This window comes from Pogonomyrmex barbatus, unplaced genomic scaffold (genome assembly GCF_055798465.1).
Source record: "Pogonomyrmex barbatus isolate J1 unplaced genomic scaffold, ASM5579846v1 scaffold4, whole genome shotgun sequence".
Taxonomy (NCBI): Eukaryota; Metazoa; Arthropoda; class Insecta; order Hymenoptera; family Formicidae; genus Pogonomyrmex; species Pogonomyrmex barbatus.
In genome coordinates this window covers 7,269,634-7,294,753 of record NW_028297138.1, presented here as the reverse complement: position 1 = coordinate 7,294,753, position 25,120 = coordinate 7,269,634, and the positions used below count along the sequence as shown (strand labels likewise).

At 32.0% G+C, this 25,120-nt stretch overlaps 1 protein-coding gene across 3 annotated transcripts in view; it reads right to left on the bottom strand.

Moving 5' to 3' along the window:
- LOC105425728 (defective proboscis extension response 14) overlaps positions 1-25,120 on the bottom strand; it is a 119,675-nt gene that overhangs the window by 59,205 nt on the left and 35,350 nt on the right. For all 3 annotated transcript variants that reach the window (XM_089080879.1, XM_089080880.1, XM_089080881.1), the window contains exon 6: positions 9,207-9,420. In XM_089080879.1, the coding sequence (XP_088937005.1) occupies positions 9,207-9,420 (214 nt within the window). The remainder of the gene's footprint in view (positions 1-9,206; positions 9,421-25,120) is intronic.

Below are 25,120 nucleotides of genomic sequence, written 5' to 3'. Positions count from 1 at the left end.
TCAATACATTAAGGTAATTTATTCGGAATCGTTTATGCATTTAATCAATTCCAAATAAATATTAAATTTTTATAGTTTTCATATTGTAGTTCAGTTTTACTTATTATTCGATAAAATTAAAAAATTTATATATTAATGGAGATTAATTTGTAATTGGATAATTAATTTGTATTTTATTTTGAGATTATCCTAATTTAATTTTAATCTTTCATAGGCTCTATATCTATAATTCTCGATAATTACACTTAATATCATTTAATATTACAAAAGGAAATGGAATAATGTGAAAGTCGATAGCTATTTTATAGAGCAGAAATATATTATAAAGCAGAATATTTTATAAATTATTATGTGGAAGTTAATACGGAAATAATTAATTGTCAGTTATATAAAGAAATATTTAATACTTAAAATATAATCTCTAATATATTGCAGTTAAAATAATTCTGGTATATCAATACAATATAATAAATAGAATTTATTTATTTATATATTGTACATCAACATTATCTAAGCTATGAAAATTTATAATAAATATAATATTAATAGTTAATTTAATTATGTATTATGTCGAAAACTATAACTAGTTTGATATTTGCATACTGAAATTTTTTAATTTAATTAATTTCTAAAGTATTCTTTACATTCAGGGTGATCTGGTGATCTTAGAATACGCTTTGCGTATAGAAAAATCAGATATAAGCAGAATTAAATCTAAGCCCGCAATCTTATCAATTATTTATCTTTCTTACATCAATTCATCTTGCACTCTCATGATAACTTATATTGATGTTCTCATTATTGAGAAACATAATTTTTCTCATAATAAATAGCTGGCATATTTACTTCGCGAAGTATGCCGGCGATCACGGTCGATTATTCTCCTCGACTATTGTTCTTCCTAGTTTCTCTGCATATTGTTTTCGTTTATACCTTGGAGAGTACTAACAATGCACTCGGTGTAGTTGCAGCTCTCACGGGAATCGATGTAGTTTCATACCGTAAGCGAGTACCGTATATTCGCATACAGTTGCATACTGATTGTTTCTGCTATGTTTAAATGAAATATTCCGAGTACATAATCTCAAGAAATAACTTCATTAATTTCGTAAATACCTGACTTATGAGATGACTTATCAGAAGTAGCTATATATGCATAAACATATTTACGCAAAAGTGTCAAGCAATGGAGAATATATATATATATAAAATTTATTATTATTATCATATATAAGAATTAAACATGCACAACAATCGCTATGGACGGGACACTTTTTGCAAATCCATTTTCATCCCCTTTACGCGGAAATGTCTATACATGTGATTCGATACAAGAAAAAAAAACATATACGCGTACGCGCCTTGATGCGGAAAAAAATAGAACACAAACGGAAAGATGGGTGATCGTTGCGACACGGTTCAACTATCGTGCAGACACACATTTTTACTGACTGTACTACATACGCCCGCATCAATCTGCGAACGAACGAGTTAGGAATACGCGATATATCCCTCCCCATTTACACGCGTATGCATCATATTCGCTCTTCTCTCTCTCTCTCTCTCTCTCTCTCTCTCTCTCTCTCTCTCTCTCTCTCTCTCTCTCTCTGTCTCTCTCTCTGTACATATGCGTACGCGTTCATGCATTTATTTATGGAAGATTCCGGAGAGCCAACGGGCCAGATGCACGGCGCCACGACAAAATCGCGCTAGTTCCGAACGACACAGCTATCGCCACGAGAGAAGACTCAATTTACATACGCAACTTTTGCAGTTTAACGGCAAATACGGCGGAGCCATATATATCATACGCGTGGCGAACTCTCAGTCAGTAGAGAGACCTCTGCGGTCGCTGTTTGCATTCGAGAGAGTACTCCCGTCTCTACGCGGCCCAAACTGTTCTCTAACCCCATGCACTTATTGCATTACGAATTCTCAATTTTATCCCCAAATGCGATAAAATACAAAGATTCACCGCAATGCGTGTTGACAGGACGTCTCTGAGCGATATTCAAGAGAGAGATTTTTTGGAAATTAATTTTTTTGTATTTTTTTTTTCTTTTTTTTTTTTACTATCGTACAAAAAATATTTTTATATAAAAGTTTGTTTCCGAAAAATATATCTTTAAAAAAATCGGAAGATTAAAAAACCTTTGTTTTATATTTTTAATGATAGATCACATATCATCAAATCGTTTTAATAACTATACAAATATAAAATGTAACATTTTACAGTAATATATTTAAAATAATTTTTGAAGAAATTATAACTTTAAAATATAAGGAATAAAATATGACGTTAACTTTTAGATAATTTTTATTATTTCAACAGATAGTTAGATGTTTTATATATATGTTGATAAAATAAATTTTCCAGACAAATCGATTCGATAAGTCGATTTTTCAGACAAATAATTTCACTAAAATTGTTGAAGCTTCAAAAAAACGTGCAATGACGTTATCAGTTTCCTAATTTTCAAAGTCAATTTACCTGAGAACCGCGAGTTCAGGGATACTCTGCATATGTGTATGCGTCACACCAAGCTCAGGAACGTAATTATACTAATATAATTTTGACGAAGTAGAACGCGCGCGATAATTTGATCATATCGCCCTTATTATATGAATACCTTACTTTCATCAATCGCTCGCGGCGTAGAGCGCTGCTAGCTTGCTGGCAATCAATAAGAAAACACGTAATGGCAACGAAGAAATAAATAACACACGCGGGAGCGAGTTAAACTTTTAAATAAATTAGGAATAATTGAAACAATACGTTTGCCGGTGGTGATAAGGAGAAAATTCGCCTTTCGTTAATCTTGTTACTGTTAATTAATGGATGTCGATAGAAGTGATTGATTGATAATTCGCATTGCTGGTACGAGCACTCGCAATGCCTGTGCTCATAATCGGCGCCACGTTAATGGACGGTTGTTATTTGGCGCGCGCGATCAAGCGTCTCCACGTGCGACAACGTTAACGAGATATTAAATGATAGCGATCGTACGCAAAGCTGTCGCCAAATGCACGACTGTGATGGCTACATCGATGTATCTCAACCGTTGTAGTTAACGACCAATTTGTTTCTAGCTGGCACATAACAATTCGACGTTATATAACCGTCCCTTATACAATCTTTGATCTTATTTCCAAAATAAAATAACGAATATTCGCAATATTGAACTTACTTATCGTGGTGTCACGGAAAAGATTATCCTAACTTCGAAATCTTTCTCGCGGAATAATTGTCGAATAACAAAGTCGTTTTGTCACAAATGCGAGATGCTACAAAGATGTTCGATAGCAAGATATAATAGCGGTATAATAAGATGAAGGAGAGGCAACTGGAGATGAAACTCATTTCAGTAATCATCCACGACTCAGCGAAAGAGACTCAGCGATTAGAGTGTATTTTAACGTTTCGCCCCTGAGAAATTAGGATTCTCGCTATCGCCATAGGAATCCCTCCGAGGCAACCAGTTCGATGTTGAACGCCTGCGCGCGATAATTATACGCTTCTGGGACGCTGCGTGTCCCGTGAATGCGATTAACTCCCGGTATTTCGGCGTCGGACTTAATCTGCGCGTTATCATCTAGATTACGCGGCTCGAGAACTAGCCGTGCGTCCCAAATCTCAATCTTCCATGATTTGCCCGACCCGATTCCGCACATTCGAATCTTGGATAATGTGCACACGTAACGAACGAATGAATTAACAAATTTGCAGCATGGAGATAGTTCAAAAATCAACACTCGCTCTTCTACTTCCTTCTCTGTAAAGATAATATCCAAACCGCGCGAAACGATTGTTTTTCGCTTGCTGACAAGCAAGTCCGCGTTTTGTTTTACTTATATATTGCAAATTTTAATAATGTTACTTGTGAAAACACACTTACACACGCGAAATCGTCTGAGAAGCGAAAAATTTTAACACGCGCAGAAATCTGGCGTAAAATACTCGTCGACCGAAGATACTGATAAAATTACGTCGACAGAAAAACTACTCGAACTCGTCAGCATTGTCGCCCTTCCCAGTGTTCTCGCATTCCTCTTTATCCGGAATGCTGATGCACCTATAACCCCTGTCTCCCGCGAGAATTACAGAGTGCAGTCGAACAAAATTCCTACAGAAAATCGCGTGCTTAGCTACAAAACGTCTGTTGTTTTAATGGACGCTCGCGTTAATAATGCCGCTGATGTAAGCACTTTCCGAGTTACCGCTCTCTCCCCCCCTCTCTCTCTCTCTCTCTCTCTCTCTCTCTCTCTCTCTCTCTCTCTCTTCACAACTCGGTAAGAATCCCTAACATCGAAAACGATAAGAGGCGGAGAACGATAGCAGCCATTAGGAAAGATAAAGCTTCCGCGTCGCGATAGCACTAAGGCATCCGAAAATTACCGGTATAACAAGCGCAATTCCAACGCTGTTAGAACGCTGTTTATCGACTTGAATTTTCGCTCCTGGTGAAAAACCGGTTGCCTCGGGTTGCTTAAGGTTCGATCCTGTCGCCGAGATCGACCGTGGATCTCACCACCGTAACGACGCGGAGCGGCTCGTTTATACAGCATTACGAGGCATAATCTAACGCGACGCTATTACGAAGTGGTAAGAAAAACGTTTGTCGCCCGATGCGAAAGGAGAGGAACTCATTGTTTCACCGGGGATAATGTCCCCGCCTTTACCGCCCTTTTCTTTTCTCCCTGTCGGCGCCGGGGGATCCACGCCAGGAATTCGTCGATGTAATTTCGCGCGAGCGATAGAGCGACACGCTGGAATTTGCACAAGCGTTCTTTTGTCGTCGGCAATATTACTATGACGGATTCTTGGCTATGAACGCAGCCAAGCTATTTCGCAGCGAATAAGAACGGATAAGAGGCCGTATGATTACTACGCGATCGATCATCCTCGCCATTCAAACTTTCATACGCGAGTGAAAAAATATATATATATATATATATATATATATATATATATATAAAATATATATAAAATATATATATATATATATATATAAAACATATATATATATATATAACGCCGCAGATCGATATTATCGTAATAATTCTTTAATACCTTCGATTGCCGGAATTACTCGCCCTCGAGAGAGGTATACCATACCTTCAACATTCGAACAGTTTTGATTCGATATCCGATTACTGATCACAGAGCACAATAAAATCTCGAAATTGCACTCGCTAACGGAAATTTAGTGCAATCCGTTTTCCACTCCGGTGAAAATTACGATTTTTGGATACACCATAATGAGATTGGGGGAAAGGATCGAACGAAAGAAGAATCGACTGTTGCGGAAGTAGACTTTTCTTTGTAAATAAACGTGACGGTTACCTACAGACTGGTCGCGACTGTGTAATAAGACTTCGTGTAGCACCCAGTATTGGCAAGCCTTGATTTATTCGGCCGACCGAGACGGGAGCGTCGGGAACGTGTACGGTTAAAGGAAAAGCGGGTGGTGACCCGTAGTCGAGTACACGTTTCCTTTCTTTCCCGCCGCGAAAAGCGTGGGATTGCATAAGCTGCCGTTAGAATCCCTATATTCCCCGGCTCTTGACTTTATAACGGAACGCTCGTCGAATGCGGTCGTCGTCGTCGTCGTCGTGAAGAGACCAATCCCGAAAAACTTTCCACGTCGCACGTACAGCCCTTTCGAAAAGGCGAAAAGTCCTCGGTCGAACTTCGTTCCGGTCTAATCGCTCGAATATTCCTCCCGACAATCCCGACGGTCGCGTGCAATACATATCGCATCCATGTGAAAATTTCGCCATTTCTAAGCCACATCAGGATCGGCATATCCCTTCTCGGATAGCAAGTGAATATGGAATGAAGGCCGAGAAACGGGTGAAGCGCATGCAGCGTGCAGTTTTTCCGTTCTGACAAGCGACCGCGATTGCATAGTAAAAAGACACAAGGACATTACGTGATCTTTCCCTTCTCTACAGTTTTTGTTTTATAAATAATAATCCCAATTGTTTATATTAACCGTTCGGAACGATGAAGGAATTTTCTCCCTCTTTCCCCCCCTCCCCTCCCCCCCCTCTCTCTCTCTCTCTCTCTTGTATTAATTTCGTGCTCTTTTTGTACTGGATCGACATCAATCGATGGACCATTATGGAAATCCGATTAGAACTGGCTGGAGGCTCGTAAAATTCACAACGCCAAAGCTCAATGTAGACCAGCGGTAGTGAAACGAGAAACTGAGCTCTGGCACAAGCAGTTTACGCCATCGGAAAAGCCGCCGTCGCTCGCGGAATTTAAGTTCCTAACTATTTGAACGTTCGCCAGAAATAAAGCTCCCGGACAGTGCCGGCGACCAAGAATTATTTCTCAAGTTCCGTAACGCAATTTTATTTCTAAACCCGCACTCTCGCCGATGTTGAACGGCGGTTTAAAGCCCTATATAACTACATTGTCTTGGCTCGCGCGTGATAACATAAATAGATATCATTATCGAGGGAAAACGACGGCCTTTTGATTAATGAGAGGATGGGATAGGAATGAAAGAAAAGTAAAGTCGCGATAATAAATGATACCGTCGCAACTTTTACGGGTCATTATAGAAATCTGCACGCGATAAAAGCAGAGCGGCGAGTAAGCCAGATGTGAAAATGCGCGAGAAAAGATCGGAAAAAAGGAGAGAGAGCTCTCGCAGGGAAAGCTTCTCGACGCTAACGAACGCATCGACACGTTCTCAAAGAAAATCATTACTCGCGAGCTTTTTTTCTCTCCCCCTCTCTCCTTCCTCCCCCGTTTACCTAAGAACGAAGTAATAAATTTCGAAAAATCGTGATACCGCGTAGAAATTTCGAAGCGAGTACCACGAGAAGTTTTATTGACGCGTGAATCATAAAGTAATAGTACAAGAAATTCATGATGGTGTATGCGCATGAAAATATTCATATTAGGAAATCGTATTCGGCAGGGAGGGCCGAAATATATCTCGGTCAAGCTGTTCTAGCAGATCCTACATCCTATTCCTCGAGAGGTTCTTAATGTATAAGGAAGATCCTCACTAGCCGTATCGATATTTCGTTCGAAAGTTATGGAAAAATGATACGGTTGAGCGGACTTTATAAGTTAAAACGAAAGCCGAACGATATGTAGGAGAATAATATACCGCAATCGTTCGTTTCGCCAGTTGGGTCCACGAAATATTCCGTTTATTTCACAGAACACGGAATTTATTCCAACCCTGTACCCGGTATTTCGGTCAGATATTTCATAACCCCCTATTGCAGCTACGGTGACTGAAAAATATTTCGATATCTGCATACCCATATTGATTTCATCTACCGCGCTGCCCTTCCTTTTTCTTTTTTCCATTCATTCTGCTTATCTCTCCATCTTTCATCACGTACTTCCAGCGTTCTTATCACTATGTTTCTTCCCCGATGTAATGCAGTTTAACAAGTGTGCGCATTTGTCAAAGCGAAATCTCGATGTGCATGTTTACAAAAGACTACGATAAAGTACGCAAAACTATCGAAATTCAATATCGAATTATAAATTAATAAATAATTAATAAATAATTAATATAATATTAATAAATAATTATATACCTCTCTCCTTGCATAATTATAATCAATATTATATTCAAAATTGAGATTCAATTATAATTTAATTTTAGAAACTTTAGAACGAGAAAAAAAATGTAAAGAAAAAGTCAGATAAAAATTAGAAAATGCAATTATTGTTTGATGAAAATTAAGATTTAAAACTATTTACCGAAAAGAGAGTAACACATTTCTCGAAAGACTCGCTGGCAAGGCTTTCTCGTCATCGTAAATTTATCGTGACACACGTTACTTGTGCTCATGGCACCGTAATTAATTCACAATTATTCTACGGGCGTAATTATAATCACTCTTATTCGAATATATAAATTCTGAAACTGCAAGTGTTCCAAGTTCTCTTTTCAACGCGCGCCCGTCTCATTAATCTCGGTCGAACTATTCGCTCAACTACACGTACCGGGGAAGTAAAACCGTCAGATACTATATAGAGATATCATCGGACGTTGTAGATGAAAGCCCGAATTTGATCTTCAAAGTGTCTATTAGTCTTACATCCGTTATTAATCAAATATGCTGACAACTGCGATATTGCTTGCTATCAATCAAACATTGACGGCTGAGTCACTCGCGAATTATTCGCAAAGCAATTGTAAGATAGATGATAGATGATAATGAGCTTTATTATGCATTAGAATGAGTTATGCCAGTTATTTAAGTTAAATATCTTTATGTGACTGAAGGAAGACGACCTTATTATAGCTTCTTATTATAGTTTAATGTACTTCTGTATTTTTCTTCTGTTTTTTCCGATTTTATTCGTACACATTCGCACAACTTGTACTATACGGATAGATTTGCACGGTTAACATTGTTGATAATAAAGGAAAAAACACGGATAAAAAACGGGAATAGAAAAAAGAGAGGGAGAAGTGGAATGGAAAAAGAGGATACGAGTAAGAGATGGGACTCCAATTAAGTGGCTGTGGGACATGAGCGCCACGAGAACATCGTTACAGCATCGAGATCGCCATTATGCCACGAAGAGGACGACCCTAACGACGTGGCTACCGTGATTTATGGTCTAGCGAAAACGTGCCACGGGACACATGGATTATATATCTACGGGGAGGATTTTCTAGGCGGAAGTACCTTAACAGTAAATTAAGAGAATAACGCGCGTACACGCGCGGCCTTTTCATCTTTATCATTAGCATAATTAGTCTTATTCGCGTTAATATGCGAACAGCTACGAATGTCGCAATTCCGAAACAAGCTTCCTACTGATTACATCAAAAACAGAAAGTGCTTCACCGACGATACAGGGTAGTGCCTCAGGTCACTCTCATTATCAAATCATTCCCACAATCTGGAGTAATATTTTTCTTTTACGAAAGCTATTCAAGCTTCTCGATCTTAAGTGGCCTTTTAGCCGCGACAAAATCTACAATCCGACGATACATTCTATTTTCAATTTGACTCTTATAAATCCGCGATTTCTGATAATGGCGACGATTCCGAGACACCCCGTACAAACACGGTGATTTACGGGCCGCAATGCGGTCGTCAGATCAAAGTGCATATCGTTAGTAGCGGTAGGAAATAGCAAGCTCTTGATTGCTTCGAGGTTGCCAAGTCCCGGACGGTCAGATGAACGCACACGCAATGACGCGCTCACTTACCTGACACCGCTAGATGGACAGTTCTGATTAATGGTGGGTGGGCGCTGACTTGACACTCGTAAAGGCCGGCATCGCGTTCCGTTGCGGAACGCAGCAGCAATCGCCAGTCATTAGGCTTCTCAAAGGCTAGAGAGAATCTGGAGTCGCTCGCGTACGTGTCGAGACCAATGGTGAGTATATGGAGCTCCTCTCCCCGTCTGCGCACCCAGGACACCTGCAATGAGAAAAAGGGCGATGCATGGTACAAAGAATCCATCCAGGAATTCTCCCCTAGTAAAACTCTTAATGAGAGAGCGAAGTAATAATAAAGGACGGATCGCCTTCATCTCTCTTGCGGTCGAATTATTTTTTTTTAGTCGAGTTATAAAAATGGAAAATATTTTTATCGACACGTTCCTCCCCGGTCAGCTACCCTCGAAAATTATTTAGACACCAGACACCGGAAAGTCGCTACTCGCCCCTTAAACTTTACACGCGATAGTACAAGCGGGCGTAGACAAGGCATATTTATACGCGGTCGACTTTCGTGAGTGGACGTACAAGAGTAGCCTTGTTCCTTTCGCGAAAGTGCCAAGAACACTTTACATAAATCATGCGCATCGAAGCTAATGGAACCGTGTGCCATAAAAATATAACCGTATTACACGTAAATCAGAATAAGTTATGCCGTTAACTGCTGTTATCTGACGCAAATATATATTCGCATTTTAAAAAGGATTTGTATCGCCTCCCTATTGGTAAATCACGTATAAAGCTTTATGTACAAAAAATTTTTGATAGCTTCGATAAACTTATGATCAAGTCAAGAGGATAAAAAGATTTTTTAAAAAGATTATTTTACATTTGTGGCATACATTTTTTTTCAAAATAATCTTTTCAAAAAAAAGTGAAAAACACGTCGTACATTTATCAAAAACTCGTTATGCAAAAAATAATATATATAATATAATTAATATATAATATAATTAAATAGAAAATCCTTTTAAATAAAATACATTAAAAGAATGTTTTATATATTCATATATAATTTATTGTATCGTACATAAATGTGTTTTCTTGTAAAAATGATCATTTTAAAGAATTTTGCACCAACTGGCAAAAACTTATAAATAAAATATGAAATTATATTTTTCTTCATATTGTCATATTTCAATGTTTAATGAAACATACATAAGTATTGTATATTTTACGCCTGAATATTTATTCATGAATTTGTATTTTAATATAATTGTAAAATCTACAATATGTAATTTCAGATAAAGAATTTTTAAAAGCATAATAAGATCCACATTACATTCGTGACATAAGTATCAAAGAAAATAACAATTTTAATTAAAAGTAAAGAAAATTTAATGGAAAAAACTTGACTCTGTTATGACAATTAAAGGTGTCCTGACTGCTCCAAAAGAAAAAAATTGTTATTATTAACGGATAATGTTTTTTCGCTTTTTTAAAAAGATTATTTTACAAAGCTAAATCTTCTGGATATAATAAAAAATATAACAGAGTCCGATAAATATAGAGAATTCCATGTTAAGTCTCGCGTGATCATATTCCGATTATTAATATGACTATAATTAATTGACGTTTATATTTTATTTCCACTTATTAAACTCCAACTTATTAAAATTATACATATTTTTATTCCTGTCAGAATGAAAGAATGTGGCTTATAAAATAATAACAATATTAATTTGCATATTTTTTTGATTAAGCAAGCATTTATTTTTCTACTCAAATAAATGAAAAATTTAATGTATGCGATATCATAGCATGCATCAAAACTCATATAAAAAAAACAGAAATTTTAACAAAAAACAAAATATTTGGCATAAATTTATTTTGTAATAAATCAAATATTTTTTCAGATGACTAATATACGATCTTGATGTTTGCTTTTACAAATAATACATATGTATAATCATGCCATTATTTGCATATCACAAACAAATACGAATCACGAACAAATCGTCCATGTATCATCGTGTTTATTTCTCGGTTAAAATTATTTTTTGAACAATTAACAATCATCAAACTATTAATTTTCATCATCAATTAATTCTTATCAACAATTCGTAAATATGCTCAGATCAAAAAGAAAAAAAATTTTCACGCGTTTTAATTGTTCGAAATAAAAAATCAAAAGTTATTGAATTTTTTTTAATTACTATTTTAATGCGAGATTTATGGATAATTTCTTTTTTAAATGATAAATTGTATATATTCCTCTTTACATTTTTTGCCAATATAAATGTAATTTGTTCTTTATTATTTTTACAAATACTAAACGGAATAATAAACGAATTGTTGAGTTAAATGACTAACAGAAAAAACTGTTTATTATTATTATTCTATTATTTTTATTCTATGAGAATTTATTAATAATATTTCATATATGATGTGTACATTGTCGAAATCATGCGCTGTGTGTGATTAATATTGAAACTGCCGAGCAAAATTCCATGTTACAAAAAGTTATATGAAATTTTATTCCTATATATGAAATTGTATAAACAATAAATGTCAAATGTATGCAATTTATAATAGAAATGTATATCTTTTACACTTATTGTTCATGCGATTTCAAATATCTTTTTTAATGAAATTATTCATTTTCATCGAAAATCATATAATTTGAACACTTAATTTATGTATAATTTCACTTAACATTTTTACTTCACATTAAGTTGAATTCGAATAATTAATTTACTATAATATTATAATAATTGATAAAATAATATGAGTTTTATTATTTATTAAAATATAAAAGAAATATCTCGATATATTATGATACTTTTACTGTTTCTCAAATTGCAACATTTTTTATCATAAATAATAATAATAATAATCTGATTTACATACCTTTTTCATTTGATTCCTGACAGTTATTAGATTTAATGTACGCGATACGATATAGCATATTTATCGAAATTAATTCAGAATACATGTGTGTATGAGAATTTTCTCAAAGTAAATTCTTCTACAAAATATTGAATATTTTAATATAACGATGAAAAACTCTATACATGCGAGGTACGAAGCGTGATCTTGATCTTGATATTTTCTATTGTTTATACGCGAAGTCAACGCGTCACGCTATTGTTTACAAACGTTTAATCCGATGCTTCATGTGTTATGTTTATCAAAATCTCATTTCACTACTATTCCCGTTCCGACGCTCGAAGCGACAGGCTGTCGTGTTAAGTGCTCCGTGTATTATTATGAAATACAATAAAAGTATCGGGAGAAAACTACGAATAGAGAAAGATATATCGTTCTCTTAATTACTGTATTATTATACGTTAATTATTACATTATTTTTACTAAATAATTTATACAACTCGTAAACGTATATGGTTGTTCGGTGCAAAGTAGGTGTGCGTTTCGCGCGATTTTGTAGGAATTGAAGATTCGGACTTTCATATTAACGTTTCATCGTGATTTATTTATTGAACGACGATTATTTTTTGAAGAAGCATTGAATATAAATTTTGCAGGGTCGCATTTCGATTCCTCATCAATTTGGAAATGAATTAAAATTTCATAATGATTTATCTGTCACGCTCTTTGCTGCATCTTTCACATCGAAAATACAGAGTGCTATGCGAATCGTCGAATCAATTTGCATGAATGTGGATTTCAGTACTTTACATTTATAAAAATAATATATAAAGTATATAATAATATATAAAGTAGAGAAAAATATTAAAATATTTCAATGTATTTGTGTATGCATTTTCTCTTTCTTTCTCTCTTTTTTTCTTATTCCAATAGCCTTTGAGTAAAATCTGCACTTGATTCTTCAATTTAGTTCAAGGATTAAATATTGTATAAAGTAGTACAAAAGAAAATATATGGAAAGTTTTTAATATATTTGACTTAAAGATACAAAAGAAAAGAAAAGTATTTTACAATAACATGTTATGAAATGAAAAAAAATTTATATTTTAACAAATATTCTCTTTAACATATTAATATTATTATTTAATAACATATTATATAATTACAGAAGATTAATTATTGATTTTGGATTTAATTTTTCACCGAATAATATTAATTATTATATTGAATTTTGAATATTATTATAAGTAACGCATCAAAAATTCTTTTAGCTTATGAGATTATTAATTCATAATTAGAGAAAAAGAAAAAGAGACAAAGAAAGAAACAGAGAGAGACATTTTTAATATTTCAAATTCATTTAATATTTCAATTCATATTTCATTCATTTTAATATTTCAATTCATATCTATTAACTTATAAATTATTAATTAATTCATATGATAATAATTTTTATTATTTCTGATTGTATTTTGATTCTCCTTAGTTTCTTATATGTGTATGTTTGTATGAATACAAATATCATCAGGAATCAATTGATTATTAACAATCCATTTTAATTTGTGTCAAACACAATCATATAACTTTTACCATTTTAATAAAAAGATTTAAATATATCAATATTATTTTATTTAAATAAAAAATGTACATTTCTAATATTAGATCTAAATATAATATGGAAATTAAAACAGTTAACCATAAAAATGGAAGTTTATTTTGATTTCATGAATAAAAAATGAGAGAAAGAGAATTATTTAATATTATTTCATTATTATTTCATATACTTTCGAATCTGATTTTTTGCGAAAAGTAAGAAATTATGTAATTTTAATAAGCCGAGAGAAAATGTGTAATAAATAGAAAAAAAAATTTCTGTCTTGCCATTATGATGTATTTACGGACGGAACATGCACGCATACTAATTTTTTTTTTAATGTACTTAAAGTCATGGCGTTTCGTTGATATCTCTTCCACAGATCTTGAAGTGGTGGAGAGACTTAGAATTCTGAAAAGCTCATACCTATTTTTATCAATATGGATTATCATAACTTCGATTTAATTTTTACTTTTACTTTTTTACATTTACTTTTTTCTAATTTTTTTGAATTAAAAGAAGTAAAAAATACGTTAAATCAATATTAAAGTTAATCTATATTAACAGAAATAGACATCAGTACTGTAACAACAGGGAAGTTAACTGGTACCCACTGCTATGCTACACTATTAACACAGCATAGCTACGAGTCACTCAATGGCTCTTATGTGGCAACGCTAAATAGTGCGTCCCACGCACTATGTCGATTTTCATCAACAACAAATCAGTCAGCCTAATAAGCAAAACACAGACGGTTTAACGTTTGCATCGCGAGAGTGCCATGCAAAGCATAATCATAATTGACAGCGTTTTGAGAGTATGTATTAAAGGAATCTTACGAAACTGACAATAGTCTGAAAAACAGAGATGAATATATACATATATAATTGAATAAACAAATTATAAGACTCCAATACTAATAATAAACAACAAATAAAGAATAAGAATAAGACAAATAAGAGCCAAATGCACTAAAAAGGATGCAAACATTAATTTTTTAATAAAACTTAACTTAATTTAACTTAATTTAATGAGTATTAAATGTTTCAGTCAATTTTTTTCCATCTTCAGCAACTACAAAAAAGAAAAAAGTTGGCACGAAAGTATTACCCAATCTTTTTTAATTGAAGTTATTCAAATGATTCAGAAAATATTCGACGCGAAAAGTGTCATATTGAGGGATTTCCATAAAGCTGATAATTGATATCGATTTGAAAGTTTTAAATAACAATTTGTAAAACAAACAAAATATTCGATATCTCGACATATAAATGTCTTACAATAATGGAAAAATAATCTCAGTTTATTTTTTTTATGTATCGAAAATCACATGATTTTTCATCCATGATAATTCTTCCACGAATATGATTTTGAAGTAATTCACTATCTCTAATGATGGAAAAGCGAAATGTCACTCATCGTCACCGCAATTTAACAGAAAGCGAGCTATAACTAATTCGTTGCGTCGCGCATCGCGTTCGAGAGTGCCGTACGAGTAATCTGACTAAAGACTAATAAATTACTCTGCGCGTGATCGTAATTAATCGTGAGTGTTTTTCGCGAGTGAACGCAATGCAGAATTGGGATCTGACGACCTAGACACTCTAAGAGGTGAAGGAAGCCTGAGAAAGCCTGAGAAAGCATCGAGCGCCGACGGAGCAACCTTATGGTAAGTATTATATTTCTTAATCGCATAAAATTAATTGTTCTTATTTCTTTTTGTACCTCCATATTTCAATGATTTAAAAAATAATAATTAGGAAATAAAATATAATCTAAAATTTTATGAAAGTTTATTCCCGTTAATATCTTTTTTGAAAAATAATTTTGATGAATATCCAATTGCAAAAGAAAAGTTTAATATAAATAGATATATTATGTTTATAAACATCAATAATTTCTAATTTTTAATTTAAATTTTATATTTGTATGTTACTAAATCATTGCAGCTTTATGCCTAATAACTCCACTCTTGTATATCGGAACGATGAGTTATAGATAAATAAATAATATAACTTTCTTACTGAAGTAATAGATCTAGTAACTTTATTAAATATACAATGTATCCAACTTATATATATATATATATATATATATATATATATATATATATCAATTTGCTAACACAATAATAAAATTATAAATAGATAAATAAAATAAATAATAAAATTAATAAAATTATTGATAGATATTGACATTTTATTGATCTGTTACGTAGCTTCAAAAATAGATAGGTTGGAACAGATTAAGACAAATATACCTAATTTTAGAGCCTTATTGAATGTCTCGTTATTGATTAGTTAATTGTGCATTTATTGATTGACGTATACATATGTAAATGTACAGCCACGCACACATCATATACAAATAAATAGGACACACGCACACATCATATACAAATAAATAGGACTTTTTGAAAAATTGAGAATATTACGAGAATGTGATATATAATAATATTCGTGCAATATTAGAATCAAATATTAATATTATTCATGCAATTAGAATTAAGTATATTAAACCTTATTAAATTATTATGCTATCTGTTTTAACAAGTGGAGAAAAATATAAAAAATGAAAACTATGAAAGACAATGAATAATAAACAATTACAGTAATTAAAATAATAATACTTTTAAATTTAAAGCTGCTACTTTTGTTTTCTTATAATATTCTCATGAACAATAAAGAATGACATACATTTCTTACACATACGTGAAATATGTATAAATATATTACATGATATAAACAAGATAAAAAAAACAATAAAATTAAATAAAAACGAAATACAAATAATAAAATAGAATAAATATATATAAATTAGTTATTTATGAAACACGATACGGAAAAATATTTATTATTGCATAATAAATACTATGTCAGTACACCTTTTTCTATATATATATATATATATATATATATATATATATATATATTCTATAGGCATATATATCTTTCTTTTTTTGAATTTTTTTCAGAATTAAGTTATATAAATTGCTATGCATATATCGCTTCTAAAATTTAATATATAAGTTGCAATGATATGATACATACATATTATAATAATAAAAAGATAATAGATATTTCAGCGTTACGTATAATTCACAATTTAATGTTTAACAAATATGCGCTTATATTCATTAATTATATTACTATTATATTCATCTATTATATTACTATTATATTCATCTATTATATTACTATTATATTCATTAATTACTATTATATTACTATTATATTTATTAATTACTATTATTTTATAAAGCATCAATTTCAGTCTAAACTTTTATAACTTTATAACCTATTCATATATAAGATTAAAAAATAAATTGTGATTGAAAAAATGTGATAGAAAAAATAAATTGTGATTGAAAAAATGTGATAGAAAAAATAAATTGTGATTGATTTGCATTGCGAAATCTACCAATTGAAGTACTAATGTGACGTGAGAGCCATTATGTTTTATCATGTTTTATCATGTTTTATCATGAATAATATTTTCAAATACATTACAATAATATTTTACATTATACATTACCATAAATAATATTTTCTTGCAATTATTTTAAAAACAATTAATATTTGATTCTTAAATCATACATATTTCTAACGTATTAAACAAAAATAATTTTGATAATGGATGAAGTACAAAAGAGACTTTTATCGATATTAATTATGAGGAAAATTCATTATTAATTATGAGGAAAATTCATTATCGCTCTTGAATTTCACGTCATTTATTCAGAATGTCTTATCTCTACATGCTTTTGAGATAAAATTTAATAACAACGATAATAATCATTCACATTGATGAAAATATACATAATGGGCTTTTGGTTTTATCAAATTGTATTTAGCAATTTCTACATTCATTCAGTTCAGAATTAGAGAATTGGTTTAAAATTAAAATTTTTTCATATTATATTGCAGAGATTTTGTCCACTTTTAAAAAGACCGTATGAGATTTACCGTTTTTCCGCGGGTTGATTGATTTTCTCACTCACTTTTTCTCACTCAATTTTCCTCACTTCGTGTTATGAGGATAGCTGTCAACAGCGAAGCTCGTGTATTTTAAGTGTATGTGAAGCTTGTGTATCTTTCACATATGTACGTAGTTATCATCACAGATAAGTTATAAAAATATTTTATTTCGTTTTTATTGAAGTATTTTGTGATTAATTGAAAATGATTATATAGTATTTTCTTATAATTGTTCACAATACGATGTAGACGTACAAGTTGCGATACAAATTCATAAAATTGATTAGAATTTTATATTTAATTGAAAAATATATAATACCAAAAAATAATATTACGCACGCAACATGCATCTATAGCATCTAGTATAGTAAAATAAATATTCATAAAATGTAATCGAGTTTTTTCGGATCGAAATGCGATACAAGATACAAGAGTTTTTCACAAAGAGTTTTTCAAACTTAAACTAGTTTTTAATCGGATATACATTTCAATTGTTGATGAAAGTAAAGTATGCATAGATGTGATATTAATATACTGTTAGACATTTCTGTTAATTTTGTACATAATTAATTTAATTAATATGAAAACCCCCTCGCGACGCAGTATTTTGGATGTCATAAAAGCGTACAATCTTACATTTTTTGCCGGCGATGATTAACCGGCGATAGAAAAAGTTTTTCTCTTTCTTCTTAATATCTGGCTATGTGAAACCAAAATGTGGATATTGGTCGGGAATAATGAAAAGTAAGTTTCAATCTAACCTTCACAAGAAAAAAAAACAATGTATAGATAGTTTGGTGTACCACACAAGCAAACTAGAACATGGTAAAAATAGGCCTATAATATCTTCTCAGATATGTGCAATTTTATCACATTTATATACAGAAAGATCAAATTAAAATTTTTATCCTAAATTAAAATCCTATCATTCGAATCTGTCACGAATTAATAAAATTTTAAATTATATTATTAGCTACTTATATTATTAACTACTTTATCTTTTGTCTAAATCTTGAATCAACGAAAACTCGTTAAGAAGTTAATTATACATAAAGCCATATATTGGTTGCAAGACCGAAATTATACACAGATCCATTAGATGTGAATAAAGATAGGAATTAGGAATAAAGATAAATAGGAATATGAGCAGAAAACAATTAAGAATACGAATAAATAGAATTATAGAATCATAATTCGAAAATTAAAAATGAAGAAACAAGAAAAAAAAGATATAGAAAAAAATTAAATAAAAAGTATAAAAATTGGATAAATAAATCTAAGAGAGAGAGAGAGAGAGAGAGAGAGGGAGAGAGAGCATAAGATTATATTAAAATATTAAAATTATTTAATAATTAAACATAATAACTGTAACATTAAACTTATTTTAAAAAATAAAGTTTATGAAGACAAATAATGAAATTTTACGTCTGAAATATTAAACTTTCATATCTAAAATTGAATTTTATTTCTAATAAAATTATAATTAGAAATATAATATATTAATTGTGTCACATTAATTTTATAATATGTTAAAATTATAGAATATTTGCAATGGAACGCGTATAATAATGAGATATTGATAAGTATTCCATATTCATAAATTTTGTAAACATTTGCGTTGAAAAATTATTAAAAATTTTTAATAGTTTTTACTTTTAATACTGAATGATTGTCAATAAGTTTGAAAATTCTAAATACAAAATGAAATAAAAATGTAAGAACTAATATTTACTATCAAATATTTTTGCTCGCGTTGATATCCGCTTTTGACTCTGTATAATCAGGAATGTATTTGATAAAATTATTGCAAAATTTAAAATTTGGAATTACTATTAGTCAAAATTTGCAAAATGGAATATTTTATTTTGTTTTTTTATTAAATATATTTACGAATTCCATATAATCATTAAATCTTTGTTAAATAGATTCTTGAATTACATTATGCATTAAATATTTGTTTAAAAACATTAATATAAATATTAAAAATGCATAATTTACACTAATAAATAATTGAAACAAACTTTAATATAAATAGTTATTTCTCATTAGTTTCCATTGAATCTATTTGCGAAATCTAGTTCGATGCCTTGTTAAAAGCTAAGAAGTTCCTTTTGCAGGGTTGAAAGTAAAACCAGGGTTTTCTTAGCAATTTTCAGAAGCAGCTATTTTTGCTCTAGTTAGGAAAAGTTAATAAGCATGTATTTTTTGACGTTAAGTTAGAATTAATTCAGTAATATTTTCTTATAGAAAAATTTCTTCTTCTCTTATTACATATTTTCTTATATAATATTAATCATATATGATATTCATCTAATTTTAATATCACAATATTAAAATACTATAATAATAAAATTAATAATAATAATCAATAACAAGCAATATAGAACAAATACAGCAATACAGAACAAATATAGTAATTACTTGTAACAAAGAAAAAGAAGATGAAAGAAAAAAGAAAGAAATTTTAATTAAGAATTCAATGCATTCAAATCACAATAAAACAAAACATGATTATGAATGAATACATTTTACTCTTTAAATTTTAGTATTATTTTTAGCTCTTTTTAAAAGTTCTTTAAAAAAGAAACTGTTTTTAAGCATTAGAGACCATTAGACTATTAAATCCAAGAATATTAAATTTAATATTTTATATTTTTTTATGTATTTAGTATAAATGTATGAAAAAATTCGTGTCTTTTGCATAACTGTAATATACGATATAATTCAACAATTTCATATGTAACAAATATTTAAACATTTAAAGATAAATTAAGTAGGTACTCCATTCTCATTCAGGATATTAATAAATAAATATCTTGTAATTAATTATTTTTTAAATATATTTAATTATCTGTCGCTGTTAAAAACAATATATTATATCCGAATGTTTTCAAATATTGTTTGTAAGATATCTTGTATACATAATTATTTAGTTATATATTTTATGTTATATTTTATTTATATTTTGTAATTGTAACTGTATTGGTTTTACATTATATTATATGTATTTTATTATATATAAAATCCATTATATGAGAAATTAATAATTTAAAAACGCAAAAACATTTCTATAAAGAAATCACTGATTGGAATCAGCGGAGGTGGTGGAGGGCCTTTATAGATTGATCCTTTATTACCAAAAGAAATTTTAGTTTAAATTTAAAATTAAAAACATGTTTTGATTTAACTAGAAAAATGCGAATCCAAATTTAGCCAAAATTCATTTAATTGCAGTGATATCCGGTAAAGATAGAATCTGTGGCAAAAGATAAAATTATTTACATTTATATACATTTTTTTTAGTAAAAAGACATATCAGAGAAATGATAATCAGACTCATCAGACAAGCAAAACCATGCAGTTTTATTTAATTAAGAAATGCAAACAAAACTGGAGCTGATGCAAATATTTTCTCAATACGAAATTTCAGTTTTACAGTTAAGTTTGATGTCAATTCTTAAAAGTTTGGTCGTTACACATAAAGTTACAATTTTACATTTTTCCTAATTTATTTACGACATGTTCTCGATCTGCCACACAACAAACTATTCATATAGCTCATACTTTATAAATTTGAATTAATATTACTCATGTTTATGAATTGAAAATTAATAAACATGAGAGCATTAATTGCATTATATGCAAATTATGCTTTCCGAAGATCGTAATAAATCGAGATCAGGTACGATACTGTAAAAGCCGTTCTCCGATAATACGTCAAAACAGTTTACTCCGATACTTATGATCCGCCGTACGAAAGTTTGATAGCAGGGAAGTTAAAGAATCGTTAGGCATCGCGCGCGCTGCAGGAGCTCGCCGTTTCGAGCTCGTTGGGAGCGTGTCCTCAAAATAGAGAACAGTACGAGCGGAAGGCATAGTCATTTGTCATTATTATAAAGGACTCAGCAGTGAATAATTACGTCTTAGTAACTTTATGTCTATATGCCGCCTGCGGAACATTTCACTTGATTTCCACGTGACGCGTTCACGTAGCGTATCATCTACAACCGGGGTACGTTAAATTACGCGCTATTATTCAAGCGCGCTAAGATAATAATTTTCTAAAATTATTTATAGAAATTAAATTCCCATATAGGCGCGCGCATATCCGTACGCATATTCGCTCGCTTTCAAGATTAACATAATTACGCCGCCGGTTTCCCGCGTAATAGGCGATGTAAAATATGCGGTGCAAACGCCATGAAAGGACCGGCCACTGAGCATCGGAGGTCACCGCAAGGGATAAACCGTTACCAAAATTTCGAATTTGCATTCGTGCATGGAGAATCTCTCTCTCTCTCTCTCTCTGTCGTCCGTAAAGAGGCAAACCGAAATTCGCGACGGTGCATTTATCACGTAGAAATTGAGCCGCAAACCAAACGTCAAAGCAGCACGCGACACGTTGCGACAAGCGACGTTATTTTGGAAACCATACCGCGGTCAGATAGGTCATTGTTCACCGAATTATTTGCCATAATTACACCGCTGATATGCCTTATTGGAATTAATCGTAAGCTAGTTAGTAATCAACTCGAATATTTCGTATTAATTTCGTTCCCCCTAATGATTCTTAATATCAAATTATGCGGATTAAAAAAGAATCGTGTAACAAATAACGTAGATATGTGCGATAAATATTATAAAATGTGTTGAATTTTTTCCATGTACCTCCGGTATATTAATGAATGTTTAGCACTTAATGAAAACGCTATAATATTACCTAGTTTTGGCGAATATATTTGATGGATTATTCGGAAAGCATTTATGGATGCACTTACGCGCATACGAATCCACGCGGACATTCGCCAAATTAACGATTTATGCATTCAATGTTTCGGTTGCTGATCAATACGTGGCAATATACTGTTTGTTTATTTACTACATTTTGAGCAAACATTTGCCGCGGATATACCAACTATACGCCCGACTTCCTCTTTTATATTCCATCAGCCGCACTGCTCGTGTGTGTGTGTGTGTGTATGTGTGTGTGTGTGTATTTTACATACGGGGGCATGTCAAGGAATGTAGTGGAAATGTCCATGTGTCAGTAAATTCCTATCGAAGTTAATAACACGAAACCATCTGATATACTCGCGAAAACACAAGCTGCTACAAGCTACACAAAACACGATAGATGATCGATACAAACTGTTTTGAAAATGTTCTATTTTGTCCTATGTTCTCTGTGGTAAATAATCATTCAGCCATTGATAGCCATTAGACTTCTAAATATTTCGAACTATGGATATGTCCAATTATTTTTCAATAACGCGATTGCTCGTTATTAGAAAATCTTTTCGAAACGATTGAAATCGAAATTTATTATTTCGTTGCATCAGTCTAGAGAAAGTTGTCAAAATTTTTCTGTGATGAATTAATACAAGGTATTTAATACGATATCCAATTCGTGAAAGAAGAAAAACTGAGGTGATACAAAATACTGAACAGCTTTGAAATTCTAAAAGCTTCGAAATTTACTATAAATTTTCGATTCGATTCGATTAAGTGCAGAGTCTCTTATATCACCGCAAAACTCATGAGAGTTACGGGGCTGCAACTCCAACGGTGGAGATCTCGTTTCGGGCAACCGTGATCTCTGACGCTTGTTGAAATCCGTAAAGCCAGTCTAACTGGAATTCGGACCGCGGGCACAAAGGTAAGAAAATTGGATTCGTCGGTCCATCGAGTGAACCGCAATCGAAGCCCGCCGTCACCGACACTGTGTGCGAAAAGTTGAAAAATAACGTCACACTGACGCGAGGCATGCAAACTCGCCGTACACCACGACAATGACGAAGGGGAACTTTACTGTCAGGACGGTATACTCGGTAAAGGACAGCCACGTTTGCAAAACTTTAATTAGTCTTCGAACCACTTATTGACAAGTTGTGGGCAAAACTTTGCCCGTGGATGAAGGGAGCTGCTAGGACTCGGCAATGTTGCGCTAAATACGGGATAATGGACAAAGTAATCGCGAACCGGAAGGAACCGGATGGAAAATAATTAATACTTGGAAAAGGAGCTGGCTGCGAGATGTAAAATGGCGTAAGACTTTCCAAGAAAAGCAAAAAGGGAATAATAGAAAAAAGCTGAAGGAATAATTGCTGGCGCGATTGTACGATGCGGCGAAAAGTTCTAATTCTCGTCGTGATTTTCTGTTACATTGAAATGACAGAATATTTCGGATTATTAATTAGAATGTAATGATATGAAATGCAATATGTAGTGATTTACATTTTCAAATTTTAATATTTAATATATTAAAATTTTAATGTATTAAATATTAAAGGATAAAATGTATCAAAAAACTTTATTGGAAATTTGATTGCGTGATTATTTTACATTATGACAGACTTATATAACGATATTAACGACTTATATAAGCAACTGTGGCATTTTCAGTACGAAAGTACACATTCTAATTGTGCGTATCGGCGTATGCAGATACGTGTTATAAAGCCATAGCTCAGGACTCGCATGGATGTAGATTGCAGCAGTAGAAGGGCTCGCAACGCTTAATAATTTGATCCCCTCTGTCAATTAAATTAAATTATCTCGATAATGCAACGACTGCGTTTAATATAGAAAATACGAATTAATAACAAAGTGAATAGCGAGCGGGTGATCGAACGCTGGGATGTTTGAATAAATTAAGTTTGAATAAATTATCCATAATAGTAAATTTTAATAATAAAAAAGATGATAAAAATGCCATCTATATAATTGAAAAATTGAACGAACTTACAGTGAAGTTCGATTACAATTATATTGTATTCCAAGCCTCTCAAGATTATAGTCGCAATTCTGTAGGGAGAGAGGTGAAGATGTCTTTTCTTCGCTTACCCATTGTGCTGAAGTTTTTATCATCTTGTTTTTCAAGTTCAAGATCATACTCCACCTTAAACACGTATCGCTCGGCTATTTCCCTTATTTCTTCTAATGAAATAGATCTCCATCCGTTAATCAGGAGATTCTTTAAGAATTAAAACCGCAAAAGCCGCGTTACGATTTTATTTGGGATCCATCCCCGGTGATCGCTCATTTAGCCGCTTTGTGTCCATATGAGGAGCTCTCTCTGGCTGACTTATTTCTAAGAAGTTAGTTACCTTACTCGTCCTTACAATTGCGCAAAGGATGCAGACCTCAGCGGCCATCCAGTGTTCGAATATTGCTATGTCGGACTCTATAGTTATTAAGATCCCGGCGCGTCTTAAAACTTCGGGGATTGGCAGATATCAGCCTCTACTCTACTTTTTCAAGCCTTTCCTGGATAAACCAGATCTTTGTATCCAAGATCTTCGCCAGGGTAATCATGATTCTTTTTTCATATCATATGGCAAACCATATAATGCGATCTTCTCCCAAACATTAGGTCGTTGGGTTAAAGCAACTCTTGAAATAGCGGGAGTAGACATTTCTATTTTTTGCCCATTCTATCCGTCATGCCTCCACTTCTTTGCTTTGCAGCCAGCATAGGCATTAACATAGATAAAATTAGACGG